The 21,110-nt window shown below is 33.5% G+C and overlaps 1 protein-coding gene across 4 annotated transcripts in view; it reads right to left on the bottom strand.

Moving 5' to 3' along the window:
• The window catches only part of Eml5 (EMAP like 5), a 175,489-nt gene that overhangs the window by 143,098 nt on the left and 11,281 nt on the right, over positions 1-21,110 (bottom strand). For all 4 annotated transcript variants that reach the window (XM_026400970.2, XM_077799819.1, XM_077799818.1 and 1 more), the window contains exon 2: positions 5,680-5,839. In XM_026400970.2, coding sequence (XP_026256755.2) covers positions 5,680-5,839 — 160 coding nt within the window. The remainder of the gene's footprint in view (positions 1-5,679; positions 5,840-21,110) is intronic.

Below are 21,110 nucleotides of genomic sequence, written 5' to 3'. Positions count from 1 at the left end.
GACAAATTCTTTAAAATGCTGAGGGGTAGGGCTGGGGATATACCTCAGTTGGTAGAGTGCTTGCCTCGCATACACAGGCTCTGGGTTCAATCTCCAGCACCACAAACAAACAAATAAATAAACAGATAAAATGCTGAGGGGTAAAAATAAATCAACAGAAAATTAGCAAAATTATCTTTTGGAAACTGAGTCAAAATATTCTTTAAGTAAACAAAAGCTGAGAAGCTGGCATGTGGGCCTACAATCCCATCTACTCAGAAGCTAAGGAGGATCTCTTAAGAAGTTTTATGCAAGTCTGATCAATATAGCAAGACTCAGTCTCTAAAAAGAAAAAAAAAAAGAAAAACCTGAGGAAATTCATTATTAGCAAATCAGAACTTGAGAAAATGATAAAGGAAGTTTTTTTCAGGCAGAAGAAAAATGATACCAAATACAAATTTGATTTACACATATAAAAGTCCTCCAAAGGTAAATATGTAAATAATACTTTTCTCATTTCAAAATTTCTTTTGAAATGGGTTAAGGCAAAAACGACAATAGTTACTATGTGGTTTGCAAAATATGCAAAAAGTAAAATTAAAGACAACAATAGCACAATCAACAGGAGTAAATAAAGAAAAAGCAGAATATGCTTTTCTATGTCCTTTCTAAGTACACATAAAATTTCATGAAGATTACAAAATTTTGGATAACAAAGTATCCACAAATTAGATAAAATTAAAATATAGAGTATATTCCCTGACAATAACAGAATTAAGTAACAACAACAGAAAGTTACTTAGAAAATTCCCCAAATATTTGAAAACTACACGATATACTTCTAAGTTACTGAAGGACCAAAGAATAAATCACAGAAAAAATCTAAAGAATAACACAAAACATATATTTTGAAAATTAGTGCTTTAGAGCAGGGGTTAACAATATATCCTCAGGCCAAATCCTGCCTATACCCTATTTTTGTAAGTCATGTTTTACTGAAATACAGCCACATTCATTCTTGCACAGATTGTCTATGATTGCTTTCACACTACAATGCAGAGTTGAATAGCTACAACAGAGACCATATGGCTCACAAAGCTTAAAATATTTCCTATCTGAATTGTTATAAAAAATTTACCAAACTGTGGTTTAAAATGTAGATTCTAGTAGCAGACTATCTAGGTTTGAGCATCATGCCTTACTACTTGGGTGACTTTGGGCAGTTATCTAGCCTTTCTCTACTTTACTTTTCTTACTCATTAAATGCGGATAATAAAAGTACCTCATAGGATAATATGAAAAATATTATACATAAAGAACTTAGAAAAATGCCCGACTTCTGGTTAATGTTAAGTGTTCATAATCATTATCACCAGTAATTTACCATAATCATAATAAGTTTAAGAACCTATCAACTCTACCTGTCCAAATGAGAAATGCCATCTAGTATCCAGTTAGAAACAGCTTCTGCAAAGTAGAATTACTGTTTAAATCAAATGGGCAGAAAAAATAAATCACACAAAAGGAGTATAGAATACAGTTTGTCATGACTCTCCATCAAATCAAGCTAGGAGAAATTACAGAGAATGAGAGAATATGTTGCTCATCAGAGGACTCTAATATTCAGAACCAGAGAGTATCAGAAAATATCTAGCTAAAACAAAGGTATCTACTTATTGCTATAGCATAGTGTGTAAAGAATAAACTTTCACCAGACAAACATAAAGTGAGAAATAGTCCTTTTTATTCATGCCTCTTTTCTCTGGCTCAGCTCATCATACACACATGGAAACCAAAAACTCTGAAAACTTCATGTATCCAAATAGAGCTTTAGGGATAAGGATGTGGCTCAGTGATAAAGCATTTGCCTAGCATGGGTTTGATCCTCAGCAGGTGCATTTGCACACCCACATCCAATCTAACTCTGTACAGGCAATAACAAACTAAGCCTGGGAGTTCTTCTTCTGTGGCTTTGACAAACATCACAACCAAAATCAAACTCCCTAAGCATAAGTCAAGCAACAACAAACAAGAAGGGGTAGAAACAACAAAGCAAATACCACCTCCTCTTCTAGCTTTCTATACATTTCTAACTTATCATCTTTTCTCACATTTAATCTAGTTTAGGTAGGTAACAAAGAGGTTGAAGAAAGTTTTCCAGAAAAAGTAACACAACCCACATCTTCAAAGATAAAGTAAAAGACAGGTAGAAAAGACCAAGGAACAGAGACCTTAAGATCCTAGTGCTTTCAAAAGAGAGAAGGGAAGGGGAATAGGAAAAGGAAAGACAGTGAAATGAATCTGACATAATTTTCCTGTGTACATATATGAAAACACTACAGTGAACCCCACCATCATGTACATCCACAGAAGGGGTCCTAATTAGAATAAGATATGTTCCGTTCTGGTATAATTATGTAAAAATGAATTTTACTGTCATGTATAACTAAAGAGAACCAATTTTTTTAAAAAGGCCAGTAATTCAATGTAACTGAGGAAAGGAATATCAATAGGGAAGTGGCAAGAGACAAGTCTAGAGAGGTATATTGGTAGCTAGGCTTTATTGTCATTTTTTTAGAGTTAAAATGAAGAGACAAGTTTAAATGTATAATATAAAATATTTACAGGGGGCTATAAATTCTATAGAATACTATAAATTCTATAGGGGAATATAATCAAGGGGACTATTCAGAGTTGAGAGAAGCAAGAGCCACTGTTGATTGGTATGAAAATTAAAGTCATGGGTTCATATAATCATTAAGGGAAAATAAATGATAGTATGGGCAGGCTACAGATTTCTGAAGAACACTGACATATTCTTTCAAGTTCTTCTGAGACAGAAGGAAAGGCTCTTTAAAAAATAACTAAGAAGTAATCTACCCCATTTCCCAAATTCCTCCATGATCCTATCCCAAAAAAAATCTTATTTGTGCCCTTTAATTGAATTTGAAGCAGTACACCAAACACTCAAGTAAGAAGAAGCATCCTACAATACAACTGTGAAATAAATTCAAATTAATAGACAACTGAACTTTTGATTCTTCTATGGAAGGCCTTCCTATCTATGTTTATAAGAATTAAACATTTTAGTGTTACAGAATGAAATTATAAATTTTACAGATAATACAAAGTTTATTGTAGCAAATACTGGCCAAATCATATTTAAGGCCATTAGAAGTTAGGACCTGGCAGGACAATAGAAGAAAAAATTCAAGAATAATAGACTATGCACTTGAGATATGTCTACATAACAAGAGATTAACAAAAGGCCCATGGGAAAAAAGTCATGATCCCTTTCCCATGTATACATTAATTTTGCAAAAATGGTTCACTTTATGTACTAAAAGTCAAAGATAAGCCAAAGCATTTTATTTTGTACCAGACTATAATTAACACAATTTTGGTTAAAAACGACTTTATTCTCAGTTAATTCTATAAACTAGCAGAGTTGTAACTATAACGTATATGTGGCTAAATATGAGAAATGTGTTCTTATGAATTATGGTGATACATTCAAGATAAAAAAATCAGTTCAATTTCTCATCCTCCTACTTCTTCTCCCATGTACTCTGAATGAGATACATATAAAAAGCCTTTTGAGGCCCTAATTATCCTCAATGAGGCAGACAGCCAGTATTAATGTGGATATTCAATTTATTTAGAAGAAAGCCCCTAGGAAAAGAACACTCAGCATTACCACCAACTAGGAAACTTACTGACTGGATAAATCCTAAATGATCACTTATGGTTTCAATCTAGCAGAAAATGCAAAATTTAGACAACATTCCCTACTTGGTATCCCATAAACAGTTTATAGATATAAACAGATATGTTTGCTCAAATATTTTTCAAGTTAAAGTATTAACATAATTTCTTAATCTTTATTTGGCAGCATTTCCTTACATTTTAGCTTTGACTATACTTAAAATGGATGAATTCTATTTGAAATATAAGTAACCACCTCCTGCGTTCCATGTTTGGGAGGCAGTAGAGCATTCCTGTTAAAAACATGAGCTTTGGAATATGACTGACCTGGGTTCCCGCTCTGGCTCCATTTACTAGCTGTGTAACCTGGGACAAGTTATTTAACCTCTCTAAGTCTCAGTTTCTTTATCTGTAAAATAGAGATAATAACAGTATCTATTTCATGGGGTTGTTATGAAGATTAAATGAGATAATGCAGGCCTAGCAAAATGCCTGGCACTTAATATGTGCTCCACATCTTCTTGTGTTTTTATAAGCTTAAAATTTTAGTAACATGTTCTTATGAATATCTACGATGATAAAAAAACATACATCCAAGATTTTCTTGTAAGTTGCTCAAATAAGCAAAATTAAAGGCCTTCAACTAGTAAAAGTTGTGGAAGTGATTTCTCGTTGGATTTCCTCAGCAATGCAATATATTACATTTTAAAGGGCAATTTTAAATTAAGAAGAAAACCTTTACACTTAAAGTACGCAGATGCTTATAGTTAAAATATCTTGAATTTCATAATACCTTAAATGATAAATAATTTTTAAAAATCACTTTGTAGATTTGCTTCATAATATTTTATACTCCGGTGAAGTAGGAAAGAATAAGTATTATTCTCTTTTCTTTTAAAAAATGAAACTCTGATGAGGAGATTAAGGGACTTGAAAGACAACAGCAAAAATGGGACATAATTAAGTTTCTGGAATTGCTAAACACTACTATATAGCAACATTAAACCCAGAAATATACTCTTCCCCAATAACAGGTTCCAGGTAAGTCTTTATAGATCCCTTACCAGAAACTTATCTGTTATCAGAAAGTCATATTAATAATCTATGCAAATCAAGCTATTCCTCTGAGTAATATATGAAATATCTACTGGATATTTTTTCTAAGGGGGAAAGAACACACTACAATCTGTTTTTGTAAAAATCTAGATTTAAAGTAATCCTAAATGATTCATAAAAACTAATTTTATGAATAAAAACTGTGTAACTAAAATTTTTCTAAAAGTTAAAATGATTTTAAAGTCCAATTTTAACCTAAAACTTTCAAAGATTATAAATTAACCACATCTGAAAAATCTGCTTCCTACCATGTTTCAAATGTTTTAGGTGTAATAACTTCTACACAGCATCACACACAAAAAAGCCCTTGACTTGTTTAACTTTAAAAAATCACTGACTGGAAGTAGAGAACAATTTGGAAAAAAAAACTAGGCAGTATAGTGGTAACTGCATCCTTTCTTTTGAACTCCGATTTTATATAAAAACAATTGTCTCATTATTTTCAATCAAAATGCAATTATAAAGATAACCTTAAAGTAACTGAAAATTAAAATACGTATATCACTACTTAGAGAAACTTAATTTTCCCAAAACATCTTGCATTTATCCTATCAAAATACCCAGCTCGAAAAAGAGCTATATCTAAAATCTTCTATAACAACTGTTATTCCACTGAATTAGAATCTCTTTGGATTTCAAGGTAATAATTAATTTGACTGAGAAAGCTCTTCATATGATAAGTCTGTTTTTGTCTTTATTTTTCTTACATAAGTCTATCCACTCCATCTACATCTCCACCAAGATAAACAAATACTTCTCATCAATTGCTTTTCCATTTAATATTTATTGTAATATTCACAATTCATAAACAGTATATATCATATTTGTAGTATACATTTTAAAACGTAATTTAGAAAAAGGGAAAAAATTAACACATACCTGTCCATCTAAGTCAAATGCTAAGCAAGCTATACCATGTGTATGAACATCCTTTAGAACTGATATGGTCTGCACAGTGTATGAATCCCAAACACAGATATAAGGCTCTTTCCCAACTTGTCCTGTTGCTACCAATACTCGTTCAGGATGCAATGCAAGACTGCAAAATAAAGAATTAATATATAAGTCAATAAAAACGCTTAAAAGAGATTTTGTAGTATTTGGTATATATAATATTCATATATATCAATGTGAACATTAGATAGTATTCATTTTAAATAATTTGGATTTAAAATAAATAACTTCTGTAAAAATTATGCCATTATTACTTCAATAATACATATTTGACAGTTAATGATAAACTATATTTTTCATTCTTATAATATAATATGGCATGTATAAACTTCAAGAAAAGCACTCTCCCAAGGGATGAACTAAACAATGGCAACAAATTAGTAGCAACACTACCATTTGCCATTTAGCTACTTGGTATTCATCTGTTCTTAAACCTCACTTCATTTTGCCATTCCTTTTGTTGGATAATATTGGAGCAAATCTTAAGGTCCAAAAACTGCATTCAGTAGCACTCTTCATAAATTACAAATCCCACTGTAAGATATAGATAGTTCACCCATAATTCACAGAAGGTAATCTATGAGTCTTTAAAAATAATAAGAAGATCTGCCAGGCATAGTGGCACATGCCTTTGATCCCAGCTACTCTGGAGGCTGAGACAGGAGAATAAATTCAAGGCCAGCTTCAGCAAGACCCTATAACCCAATCAATAAATGAACAAATGAACTGAACAGACACTTCTCAAAAGAAGAAATACAAATGGCCAACATGAAAAAATGTTCACCATCCTTGGCAATCAGGGAAATGCAAATCAAAAACTATACTGAGATTTCATCTCATTCTAGTAAGAATGGCAATTATCAAAAATCCAAAGAACAGGGGCTGGGGTTGTGGCTCAGCTTAGAATGATGAACCAATCCTAATTCCACCTTAAGATTGGGAGCCATCTCATCACAAAGTCATGAAAAGTGAATTTCTGTTTTACTATAAATTACTGCAATTTCTAAACTTGTTTGGAATTCCTGCCCATGCCTTGAACTCACCCATGCCTAGCTTTCCCTGACCAGATAACAACCCTCTCTGAAACCTCAGTGGCGCCTCATACATTATGATGTTGGGATTTAAATTTATTCCCTACCTTAAAATGTTAAGCCATGGAGATCATTAACCTACTATCTGCCTTTGTATTATGCTTATCAAAATACTGTTATCTGTGAGTTCTCAAGACACCACCCTTTGCAACTTTTTGTGCCAGAAAACTATGATCCTAGAGAGCTGGGGTACTATTCTCTAGCCCAGGGTTTTCAAGAGAGACAGTCCTGGCCAGAATTACAAGCTTGCTTTAATAATGTGATTTAAAATTGGAGTCAGTGGTCTTTCCTTTGCATTGTGGTTTAAATAAAGCGCTCGCCCTGCATGTGCCCCCTGAGTTCAATCCTCAGTACCACATAAAAAAGTAAATAAATAAAATAAAGATATTGTGTCCAACTACAACTAAAAAAATATTTTTTAAAAATACAAATAACTGCTAGCAAGGATGTGGGGGTGGGAGGGTACACGTATGTATTTTTGGTGGGACTTCAAATTAGCACAACCACTTTGGAAAGCAGTATGGAGATACTTTAAAAGGCTAGGAATGGAACCACCAAATGACCCTGATATGTTGAGAGCCACAGCCGAAAGGGCCCCAGCAAACTTCCAGCTGCCAGCTGATGATTGGCTCACAGCAGCCCCAGCAACTTCCAGCTGCCAACTGACTGGCTCCTCTATGGTGATGCTCATTGGGCTGTTTCCCCGCCCTTTCAGACCATGGAGCTGCTCATTGGGGGACTTTTTTGGCTCCGCCCACACGACCCAGCCAATCGGCCTCAAGAGCAGGAGGAGTGGGGGAGGTTGAGAGGCTTGTGGGAAGCCGGTGGTGGCAGTTGGGCTCTGAAGGTTTTCCTGAGGAGCTGTTTTGTTTGGCTTGTGTGGTTCTAAAAATAAAGTTCGTTTCTTTTGACAAGTGGCTCCTGAATTGTGCCCAGCCAGACTGCGGCACTAATAGACCACTCCTTGGTATTTATTCAAAATAACTAAAATTAGCATACCATAGTGATGTATGCATACAAATCTTTACATATGCAAAATTCACAATAGCCAAATTATGTAACTAGTTCTATTGACCATCAACAGATGAATACATGTGTATGCAATGGAGTTTTACTCAGCCACAAAGAAGGAGATTATATCATTAACTGATAAATGGAGGGAACATGAGAACATCAACCTAAGTGAAATACACCAGACTCAGAAAGTAAAGTGCCAGGTGTTTTTTCTCATTTGAGGAAGCTAGACAGAAATGAGTAATAAAGTGGGGGTTGGGGGTGGAAATAATGAAAATAAAAAAGGGACCAGTGGAATAGAGAAAGGGGATCAAGGGGAAGGGAGAGTGGATGAAGAGATATCATAATGAATTTGGCCAAATTATGCATGTATGAATGCATCACAATAAATTCCACATTTATGTATAATGATAACGTACCAATTTTAAAATAAATGGAAGAGCAGTAGAATAGGGAAGAAGGATCAGGAAGGGGGAAGAGAGGAGGGAAAGGGGAAGTACTGAAGATTGAGAATGAGCAAAGTGTTAAATATATTTATGATTATGTCAAAATGAACTCCACTATCATGTATAACAAAAACATAATGCAATAACAAAACCACAAAAATAGAGAAATAATAAAATAGGCTGGATATATAGCTTAGTGGTAGAGTGCCCCTGGGTTCAATTCCTAGTACTACAAAAAAAAAAAAAAGAAAGAAAGAAAGAAAAGACAAAGATCTAACAATGGGTAGGATTTATGACAATAGCAGAAGGAAGGAAACAAAAATAAATTCCTACTTGATATATTTTTCTATAAGTAGAAAACAGAATATCAGATTCACCTTTAGATGAAAAAAATTACTCCCAATATCAGTGTAGAGGAACTGCAGGAGAAAAGTGAGGTGGGTATTAAAATGAAATCATTATTAGGGAAATAAAGAAGTGGAAAAAGACTCTTGGGTATCTGGTTTGCACATCTGTATGGTTTGGAGTAGAATTTATCAAGTCAGAGAATACTAAATGAGTCATCAGTGTAAAAGATGATGAAAATTCAGGGTTGGTTCAACATGAAAATTCAACTAAATAGATTGACAGAATAAATGTCAAAAAAACATTCATATATGTTCAACAGACACAGAAAAATGGCTTGACAAAATCCTGCTTCCTTATGATAAAAACACAACAAACTAAGAATTGAAGGGGACTTCTTCAACTTGATAAAGAGTATAAAACTCTACAGCTAGAAACATATTTAATAATGAAAGCCTGGAAGCTACTTTATTGAGTATAGGAACAAGACAAAGATGTCAGCTTCTGCTACATGGTACTGGATATTCTAACTAGAACAATTAGTCCAGAAAGAAACAAAAAGGAAAAGTAAAACCATCTTTACTTGCAGATAACATGACTTTGTATATAAAATCCTAAGAAATCCACAAACAAAAAAGAGAGCTAATAAACAACTTAAACAAGGTTGTAGGATATAAGATCAGTATAAAAATCAATTATCTTTACACACTAGTAAAGAACAACTGAAAATGAAAACAATGTAGCAGGGTCCTAAGCACCTTAGCAAGATCCTTTCTCAGAACAAAAACTTAAAAGGGCTCAGAATGTAGCTCAGTTGTAAAGCACCCAGGAGTTCAATCCCTAGTTCCCCCTCACTAATAACAACAACAATAACAACATCAATAAGAACCAAATGAAATACCTAGAAATAAATTTAATGAAGTATAACATTTCTACTTTTAAATCTACAAAACCCCATCAAAAAACATTTTAAAATACTTAAATGAGAAGACATCTCCCACTAGGATTGAAAGAATGTAATGTTTATCCCCTCCTCCCAAGCTTGAAAGAATGTAATATTCTTTTCCTTTTTTTTTCTTTATTTTTCTTGTGTGCTAGGCATCCAACCCTAAGCCTGGAGAATACTGGGCAAGTATGTGGCTCTATTACTCAGCCACACCCTCATCCAAAGTGATGGAAAGTTCTTAAGATGGTAGAACACAAACTTACTTAGAAAGCACAACCCTGAATTTGCATGAGAAGGGCTATCTCTAGAGAACCTCAAAGAACATTACTACAAGTTTATACCTAAATTACAGGAGCTGTGGATAACACTATAAAAAGTTTTTGTTTTTCCTAAGGTTAATACATGACTTTACTCTGAAGTGATAGTAGTAAATATGGTTTAGTATTTCTTCTGTCAAAGTGATGCTGATACTGGGAGCAGCATAATACTCACATTGAGTGCAACTATCAATAATCAGATATTCACCCACCTGGGGCTCTTAAAAGAAAGAAGCAAACTAAATAGTACCTTGTATAAAAGAAGGGTGATAATAATCCCAATAGACAGGAAGACATACAAACAGAATGAAAAGCAAGATAACAAATTACCCCAAGCAATCCACAGCACTTCAACAACTGATCCTATTGAAACAACAATGGAGAAAATATTAAAGGAAGAATTTAGAAAATTCATAGTTAAAACAATCTATGAGCTTAAAAAAAAGCTGTAAGAAATGAACTTTTGGGGCTGGGATTGTGGCTCAGCGGTAGAGCGCTTGCCTAGCACAGGCGGGACTGGGTTGGATTCTCAGCACCACATAATAAAGGTATTGTGTTGTGTTGTGTCCATATACAAAAAAAAAAAAAAAAAGATATTCTCTCTCTCTCTCTCTCTCTCTCTCTCTCTCTCTGAAAAAAAGAAATGAACTTTCAAAATACAGGAAGTAAAAGATTGTTTCAACAAGCAATAAAGACTCTGATAAGAACCAAATGAAAACCCTGGAAATGAAAGACTCAATAAATCAAACTGAAATTCAATTGAAAGCATCACCAATAAATTACACTATACAGAAGGCCTTGAAAACAAAATACACAATCTTGAAAATAAAATCAAGAATAAAGAAAAAATATTAAAAGACCATGATTAGAATGCAAACTAAAATAATGCACAACCTTTTCAATGAAATAATAACACAAAAATTCCAAACCTTAGGAAAAGATAAAAATGCAAATACAAAGGCATTTAGAACCCCAAATAGGCAAGATTAAATAAGATCCTGTCCAAAACACATTATAATGAAAATGCCTAATTTACAAAATAAGGAAAGAATTTAAAAAGCTGTAAAGAAAAAATGGCAGGTCACATTTAGAGGTAAGCCAATTAGGATTTCAACTGGTTTCTCAACCCAGACCCTCAAAGCCAAGAGAGCGTAGAATGATATATACCAAGCCCTGAAAAAAAATGGGTGACAACCAAGATTTCTATATCCAGAAAAACTGTCCTTCAGAATTGAAGATTCTGTCTTCCATGATAGGCAGAGACTATAAGTATTAATAAAACATAGTCAATGAAATATTGCATGCAGAAGAAATAAAAAATAAAAAACAGAATCACCATAGGGATGAATCTCACTAGAAGCATAGTCAACTATAGGATATTTGAGTCTGAATGAGCATTAGAAATAAATCAAAATGTCAAGAAATAACATCTCTCTATAATAACACTGAATAAAAATGGTCTAAACAATCCCATCAAAAGACACAGATTGACAGAATGGATTAAAAAACAAGACCCAATCATATGTTGTTTATGAGAAGCTCACTTTATTGGTAAAGACATGAACAGGCTGAAGGTGAAAGGATAGAAAAAGATATAACATGCAAATGAATACCAAAAGCAAGGAGGGGTAGCTACTCTCATATCAGACAAAGTAGACTTCAAGCCAAAATTAATCAGAAGACACAAAGGTCACTTCATATTGGTTAAGAGGATCACCCAACAAGAAGTAATAAGGATTATAAATTTTTATGTCCCAAACAATGGTGCATCTACATACATAAAACAAGCACTTTCCAGTAAAAAGAATCAAAAAGACCAAAGACAATAATACTGGATGATTTCAACACACCATTCTCACCATTAGATAGGTCATTCAGACATAAGCTAAGTAAACACTTACCAGAACTAAAAAATGCTAGCAATCAAATGGACCTAACAGATATCTATATATTATTTTGACAATCAACAAACAAATTCACTTTCTTTGTTCAGTGGACTCTACTCTAAAATAGATCATGTTTTAGGACACAAAGCTAGCCTTAGCAATTACACACAAAAAAGAGAAATAATTCCTTGCATTCTATCAGATCATAATAGAAAGAAATTAGAAATCAACAAGATAAATAGGTCATTCTAACACCTGGAGATTAATACACTCTTAAATGTAAGATGGATTGTAGAAGAAATCAGGAGGTAAATTAAAAAAAAATTCTTAGAAACAAATGAGAATAGAAATACAACATAGCAAAATCTCTGGGACAGTGTTGAGGTAGTTCTAAGAGGAAAGTTTATATCATTGAGTTCCTACATTAAAAAATAGAAAGTTACCAATGAATAATCTAATGTTACACATCAACAGTCCAAAAAATAACAACAAACTAATTCCATAATCAATAGAAGACAGGAAATAATTAAGATAGGAGCCAAAAATTAATGAAATTGAGAAAAAACAATACAAAGAATTGGTTCTTTGAAAAATAAGCAAGATTGATAAAACCTTAGAGAAAGTAACCAAAAGAGAGAGAAGACCCAAATCAACAAAATTAAGATAAAAGGGGATACTACCACAGACACTTATGAAATCTAGAGAATCATTATAAACTATTTTTAAAATTTATACTCCAGTAAACTGGAATATCTGGAAGATATCGAACAAATTCCTGTATAAATGTAACCTACCCAAATTGAACCATGAGGATACAGAAAACCTAAACAAATTAATATCAAGCAATGAGATTAAAACAGCTATTAAAAGTTTCCAACAGGGCTGGGGATATGGCTCAAGTAGTAGTGCACTCGCCTGGCATGCATGAGGCACTGGGTTCGATCCTCAGCACCACATAAAAATAAAATAAAGATATTGTGTCCACCTAAAGCTAAAAAATAAATATTTTTTTTAAAGTTTCCAACAAAAAAAAGCTCAAGACCAGACAGATCCTCTGCTGAATTCTACCAGACCTTTAAAGAACTAATGCCAACTTGGGAGGCTGAGGCAGGAGGATCCTGAGTACAAAGCCAGCCTCAGCAGATTAGCAAGGCACTTAGCAATTCAGCAAGACCTTGTTTCTAAATAAAATGGGGATGTACCTCATCAATTCTCAATACCAAAAAATAAAAAAGAAGAAGAACAACAAATGCCAATCTTCCTCAAATTATTCCATGAAATAAAAAGGGAGAGAAGACTGACAAATTATTTTTATAAAATCAGTATTATCCTGTTACCAAAACTAGACAAAAATACATTTATAATTTGGTAAGTATCATTCCAGAAGACTTCTGGAGCTTATTAACTTATTGAGAATTTTCATATCTATATTAATAAGGAACAATGTTATATAAGTTTCCTTTTCTTTTAATGTCTTTGCTCAGATTTTATATTAGAGTAATTCAGGACTGGAATTGGTATTATTATTATTATTATTATTTTAATGTTTGAAAGAATCACTAGTGAAACAATTTAGACCAGGAACTAACAAATAACAGAACTCCTTCGTGTTACCTTTTTGTTGAGTTTGATAGTTTATATCTTTCAGGGGAATAGTCTATTTCATCTATGTTATGAAATGTATGTGTATAGAGTTGTTTATGATATTTAATACTCTTTAAATATCTTTGGATCAACAGTGACATTATAAATATTTGTAATTTTTGTCTTCTTTGGTCAGTGTAACTACAAATTGATTAATTTAATCAATCTTTTCAAAGAATTAGCTTTTGGTTTGATTTTTCTCTATTGCTTTGCTGTTTGCCTTAATTTCCATTCACTTTTATTACCTCCTTTTTTGTTTCCTCTCAGGTTATTTGCTCTTAATTTTCTGATTTCTAAGAGTAAAATCTTAAGTTATTGACCTGAGATCTTTCTTTTCTTCAAATATATACATTTAACAATATAAAAATCCTTTGAAACACTTCTTTAGCTGAATATCACAAATTTTGAAATGTTGTTTTCATTTTTCTTCCATTTAAAAACATTTTCTGACTTCCCTTCTGTTTTGTGTTATTGACTTTCTTTTGGGGACTGGGGATGTAGTTCAGTGGTACAGCAATGACTGCCTAGCATGCATGGGTTCAATCTCTAGCACTTTTCCCTGACAAAAATATTTTCACTGCAATTCCATATGGACAGAGTACACACTCTATGATTTTCATTCTTATAAATTTGTTGAAGTTTGTTTTACAGTATATGACATGTTGTAAATGTTCCAATGGCACTTAAAAACAATGTGCATTCTAGAGTTATTGGCTCATGCTGTTTGCTATGTCATGAATAATAAAGTCCTCATCTCTGATCCTGAAGTTTCATGTCTGCCAGTATCCAAGAAACAATAAATCTAATTTATTAGTATGTAGGGAGGATAAAAACATTCTCCCAACTGTATTGGTTTGCTATGGTTGATGTGAAAAATTACCTCAAAGTTTGTATTTTAAAACAACACAAATATATTATCTCACAGTTCTGTAAGGCAGAAATCTGGTTATAGTGTGGCTCAGTGGGCTCCTCTGCTTATAGCCTCACAAGGCCGAAATCAAGTAGTCAACATAGCTGCATTCCTTTCTGAAGTGTCTGCAGATGAATCAGCTTCCAAGTTAATTCAGAATATTAACTAAATTTAGTTCCTTGTGGTCGAAGGACAGAAGACTTCCTTCCTCTACTGGCTATCAATTGAGAACCTCTTACTTCCTTGAGGCTATGTGCATTCCTCCTCACATTTCCACTTCCATCTTTAAACCAGCAATGGCACATTGACTGAGTATCAAGCTCCAAATCTAACCTCTGCAGCATGTCTTCTCCAGCTAAACAAATGCTGGGCCCATGTGGATAATTCAAGATATTCTTGCTATCTTAAGGTCCATAATTGCAAAGCCACTCTTGCCCTGCTTAATGCAACAGGGAAAGGGATTAGTTCCAGGGATTAGTGGGTATCTTTGGGCCCAATGTGGCTACTGTCACTATCTCCCACACTGTCTCCCACACTGAGTCCACTAGAGAAGGTTTATTTTCAATACTGTATTTTTCAGTACTAAAACATTCATTTTTATAAAGATTCTATTTCCTTGCTGAACGAAGACTTCTGGTGTTCCATTTGTTTTAAAAGCATTCCCCTTTATTTGTGGCATACAGTAACTATTGCTTTAAATTCTTTGATAACTCAACATTTAGGTCATCTTGGGAAGGATGACTATCATCTTTCCTAAGTTAATACTTTTCTAATTCTTTTCATGTTTATTTTGAATTACATCCTGGGAATTCTGAATAATATTTTATGAACTTGGGTCCTAATAAAATCTTCTAGAGAATGTTGATATTTTTATTTATTTTGGCAGGAAACTAATCCTGTTCAGGGCATATGTTCCAACATTCCTTCCATAGCTCCCATGTTTAGTTCGGTGTTTAAATACTTTGCTGTACTACTACGTGTATACTTTGCTGTACTACTACATATACTACTACATGAATACCACAGGGGCTAATCTGAAACCTGGATGATTTAATTCCATTCTTAAAGCCTTTGATCAACTATTTCCATGCCCATGCAGCATTAAGAGTGAGTCAGGGACATCAAATATTGCCTGTGAGATCCTCTTCTTGAATTCTATGACCTCTCTCATTTTTACTCATCCTCCCCAGCTCCTAAGAGCCCCTTTTCATTGTACTGTGGCTAAACATGCAATATGTTAGCCTCCAAACACTATTGGGCATTTCCCATAACTAGGTCTCCGACTAGACAAAAAGCATTTTGCCTATTTTTAAATTGGTTGTTTGTCACCACAAGAATTCTTGAGGACTGGGACTGTAGCTCAGAGGCAGATTGCTTGCCTAGCATGTGTGAGGCACTGGGTTTGATCTTTAGCACCACATGAAAACAAATAAAATAAAGGCATTCTGTCCATCTACAACTACAAAAAAAGTTTTAAAAAAAGAATTCTTGAACTGTCCTTAATATAATTATTTTCTCAAATATATGTTTCACATCTGTGTCTCCCAGTTTATGGATTATCTTTTCATTTTCATAATGGTAACTTTGATGGAATAAAATAATTTAATTTCTCAAAGAGGTGTTTTATTTTGAACTAATTTTATAAAAAGGTTACAAATTGTACAGAGTTCTCCTTTCTTTCATTATTTAGTTGTGTGTTTGTTTGTTTGTTAATTTTGAGGGAGGGTCTCTCTCTTGCCTAAGCTAACTCCCAACTTGCAGGCTCAAGGATCCTCCTGCCTCAGTCTTCCAAGCAACTGGAACTACAAGCACAGGCCACCAAATCCAGTTACTGTTTTCTTATATCTCCATCTCACTTTCCTAATATCAACATTTCACATAATCACAATGCAATTATCAGGAAGAGAAAATTAACATTAGTATAATAATATTCACTAAACTATTATCCAAAATTAACTAATTTTTCTACTAATGTCTTTTTTCTGTTCCAAGATCCTATCCAGGATCCCATGCTACATTTAGCTGATATTTCTTCTTAGCATCTTCCAGTCTGTAACAGTTCCTTAGACTATTCTTGTCTTCCATGACCTTGACATTTCTGAAGAGATATTTTATAAAATCTCTAACTATAGACTCATTATCTATTTTCTCTGATTAGAACAAGGTCATACAATTTTGGAAAGATCCCACAAAAATTATGTTTGTCCTTCCTAGTGCTTAATATGTGGTTCCATATGTTAATCTGTAATATTACTGATGTTATTTAATACCTGATCCCTTAGTTAAACTTGTGGCTGCTACTGTAAAATTTCTACAAAGTTCTCTTCGTAGTATCTTAGAGAAGGTACATTGAGATGGCAAATTCTGCTTTCCCTCAAACTTTTACAAACTAACTTTAGCATCTATTGATAGATCTTGGCCTTAACACTTACTACTACAGCATTCACTTAACGTGATCCTCTTATTTCTGTCATTTCTTCTAGAGTAATTAGTTGGAATTCTACTATATGAAAGAACTGATTTTTCTCTCCCATTTATTTATTTATATATTTATTAAATCCAATGTGTGTTTATAGATCTATCAGCTTCAACTTATTGATTTTTAAAATCACCAACTTTTTCTGGGTAGAGTGGATAGTAAATATTTTATGCTTTGAGGACTACATAATTTCTGTTACAACTATTCAACTGGGTTGTTATAGTCAAATTGGCTATAAAAAATATGTAAACCATACATTCTCATTAGGAACAACATCTTCTCCAAAGGGGTGAAAACTGGTTCTTATATGGTGGTCTTACTCTTTTATTGTATAAAGCACAGATATTCATGCAGTATGTTAATTAATAGACTGTATATGTATGGTATTAAAATTTCATTGTGGGTGAGGGCATATAGGAAAAAATACCTAAGTACTTTATTTCTCCTTAGGGAAGCAATAAAGAAAATGAGGTTGCAAAGTACTAATGAAACAAAAACTCATGATTCCCAATAAATCTTCATTTACAAATACATGTAGAAAGCCAGGTTTACCCCAGTCTTTTGTTTGTGGACTCTGGTTTTATTCTATGGGCTAAAATTTTATACTATCCATTATTTACTTTGTAGCTCAAAGTATTCCATTTTTGGCTTTCAGGAAATCCCTGAGATTGATTTTCATATTCTTTCAATTAGCCCCCACCTTATTTTTTTTTTGAGCACTCACTTTCTTGCACATAAAACATTCCAGTATTTTTTATATAGCCCACAATAAACTAATTCTCAAGGAAGACCTGATTCCTTTTGTTAGAGAACTGGGTTTATTGAACAAGATCTGGCAATGAGATATGATCATTGTTACTGGAATGTTAGTACTTCTAGGCTGCCTTAGCAACCAAAGCAAGGAAACACATGTATGCATACTAATCAAAGTACTTATTTTTTCTATACATTTAAAAATGATTCATATAAATGCCTTTAGATTCTAATACAAAACTACAGAGTTCATCTAAAACTTCTCTCTTATTTATAACTTTTGCCTCTAATAGTAAGAAACTAAGTTCTCATAGTATATAACCTATGTACTTATTTTAGTATGTCCAGATATTTCAGAATGGCTAGCTCTAACAAGAAATAATTTTACTAACTAGATTATAGCATTCTGTACAGTTATTTTTCATCTTTATTCTTACGGTATCCAGTCAACTTTTTCAATTATTTAGGTTACTCTTTGTGAACTGAGCAGAGGAGAGAGAAGAGAGCTTATAAAACTTCAGATGGAATTTGTTTCTTTTCCTCTTTCAGTTTTTCTTTTATTTTTAGTTTGGTGTTCTCTAAGTAATGCTTAGGCTTTGGTTTGCATAGAAAGTTCATAATCATGAAGCAGTTTTTTAGTTTAAGGGGAAGAGATTTTAAGAGACTAACTATATATATCTGATACTATCTTCAGTTACTGAAGTCTGAAAATTACTTTAATTAAGTTCAATGTATAATTTAAATTTTATAATTCATGATTTTGTGTGTCCTATTTCCCATACATTTTTTTCCTAGAAATTTTAATTTTAGCTCTCACATTTAAGATATATAATCCAATATCAATTACATTTTAAAAAAATATTTTGGGGGGTCCACATGGCCACAGTATCTTTATTTTGTTTATTTACTTTTATGTGGTGGTGAGGATCCAACCCAGTACCTCACATGGGGGAGGAAAGTGCTATACTACTGAACCATACCCCAGCTACCTCAATTATATTTTATATTGGTGAAGCATAAGTTGGGGCTTATTTTTTCTCCATAATGGATACTTAGTGGTTTTTTTCTTTTTTTTTTTTTTGGTACTGGGGATTGAATTTAAGGGGTTTAACACTGAGCTGCATCCCCAGGTCTTGCTAAATTGCTGCAGATCTTACTAAATTGCTGATGCTGGCCTCAAAGTTTGGATCCTTTACCTCAGCCTCCCAAGGCATGGTCCATCATGCCCAGCTAACTGTATTTTTTGAAAAGACCATCTTTTGAGCATACTTTATATGTTCACAAGACTCATCCAGCACTAAGCAAAAATATTGAGGTAGGTGAGGGCAAGAATTTCTGAAATAGGCAAAAACATGTGGGATCTAATGTACAAGTAAAGGGACTGAAATAGGAGCAGGATGTATGATTGATGAATAGGTGGAACCTGAAAGTTCTCTTCTAATAGCTCCAATTTTCTTTAAGAGAATGAAAGCATGAGTGCTTTTCACATATCTTTAAAGTCAACTTATAGTTATGTTATATTCTCATAGTGCTTGGTATACTGCTGAACATACAGAGAAATGCAACAACACATAAATTAATTTGGGAAAGGGATGATAGAAATAACTATTTGAAAGCATACTCCTATTTTAAAACATTTAAGATTAGCCATCCATATTGTGGGCACCATCATATGAAATATACAGAAAAATAAACAGATTTTTTTGTATGTGGGAAGGGATGCTGGGGATTGAAATGAGGGTACTTTACCACTGAGCTACATCCCCAGTCCTTTTTATTTTGAGATAGGATCTCACTACATTGCTTAGGGCCTAACTAAATTTCCAAGGCTGGCCTTGAATTTGTGATCCTCTTATATCAGCCTCCTGAGTTGCTTAGATTATAGGCATGGGCCACTACACCCAAATTAGATTCTTTTTTAAGTTTTTTTTTTCTATTAATATGGCTGAGTTATGGAAACTTGATTAGGTGTCAGCAATGTCATCAAATGATGACATTGTTATTTCAAGCATTTAATTTCTAAATCTATCATAACTATAAATAATATATGAAACACAAAAGGGGCTGTAGTCATCTTCATAGATTTTCCTTCTTATATACAATTATGTTAATCAACATCTCTCTAAATTTATATAATACATCTCAAATGAGCATTTTACAGCATTAGACAATTCTATTAAACACTTAGCATTCTTCTGTCAACCTTCAAGTCCCTTCTTGACTACAGCTCTAAAATCGACCTCTGCCTTGCAGCTGATAAGCCTGCCTTGTACTTATCAAAGGAGATACTTCATACTTACCACTAACCTAACTACAACTGTACTGGCTAATTCTGGCTTCCCTCTTGTAAAATGAAAGAAATTCCTTGAACTTGTCCCATTATTCTTACTTTCAAGTACTTTAGTCTTATAATTAACTATTCTGGAATTATTGCTTCTTCATTACTGAGTCATTCCTAGTAGCATTCAGATATACCTACTTTTAAAAATAACTCCCTTCACAACTCACCTATAATACCCCATTTCTCTGCTTTGCATTTGTAGCAAAACATCTGAAAAAAAAGTTGTCCAGTTTTTTTTTTTTCACTCCCTTTATTGCCTCAACATATTCCAAATAGACTTGTTCCTTCTCTTTCACTGGGTTCTTTCAAGGTCACATACAATCTTGCCAAATCTAATGGTTAAGTTGTATATCTTTATTTTCCTCCACTTTTTCAGAAGTATTCACACAACTGACCACTACTCTTTCTTTTTTAGAATACTTTCCTGTCTAGGCTTTCCTGATTCTAATCTATCAGCCCCTCCTGTCTCCTTTCATAGGTCCTGCATCCTATACCCAACCTCTGACTATCAGTGTCTTGGCTGTCTTCCCTTTCTTTCCCAGGTGAGTTCATCAAATACCATGGTTTTCAAAGCGTACACAAAGTGATAACCTCCAAATCTAATCTCTAACCCAGAGCAATGAAAGTAGCATTCAAATGTATTAAGTTTAAAAGGGCATTTGATTTTCTCTTTACACTCCCAATTTGTTCCTACTCACCTTAGTAAATGGTATCACCATCTACTCAGTTGCTCAGATAAAGAATCTAGAAGTCCTTGCCACTTCTTTTCCCCGCTCATTACATGCAGTCCAACACCCTCATCTCTGCCACAATCCTAATCTGAACCAGCATTCATTTTACATCAGGACTCCTTTGGTAACCTTTGATCACCCATCTTTCTTCCATTATTGCTCTCCTTCAGAGTTTTCTCAACATAACCAGAGTAATATTTGAGAGCAATATAAATTTGACCTTCTCATTTACCTGGTTAAAAACTCTCCTATAGCTTCCTATTGATCTAGGATATGATCCAAAGTGTCTAGGAAGACATTTACAAGGCTCTATAAAAGAATTCTATCATTTTTCCCTTAGTTCACTTACACTCTAGTCACACTGGCCTTTCTGTCCCTTAAAAAGGCCAAGCTTATTACACTCTTTGCCTAGAATGATCTCCCAAATCTCTGCCTCATTAATGCTGTAGGTCA

Source organism: Urocitellus parryii, chromosome 6, assembly GCF_045843805.1.
Source record: "Urocitellus parryii isolate mUroPar1 chromosome 6, mUroPar1.hap1, whole genome shotgun sequence".
Taxonomy (NCBI): domain Eukaryota; kingdom Metazoa; phylum Chordata; class Mammalia; order Rodentia; family Sciuridae; genus Urocitellus; species Urocitellus parryii.
This window is presented reverse-complemented; position numbering and strand designations above follow the sequence as displayed.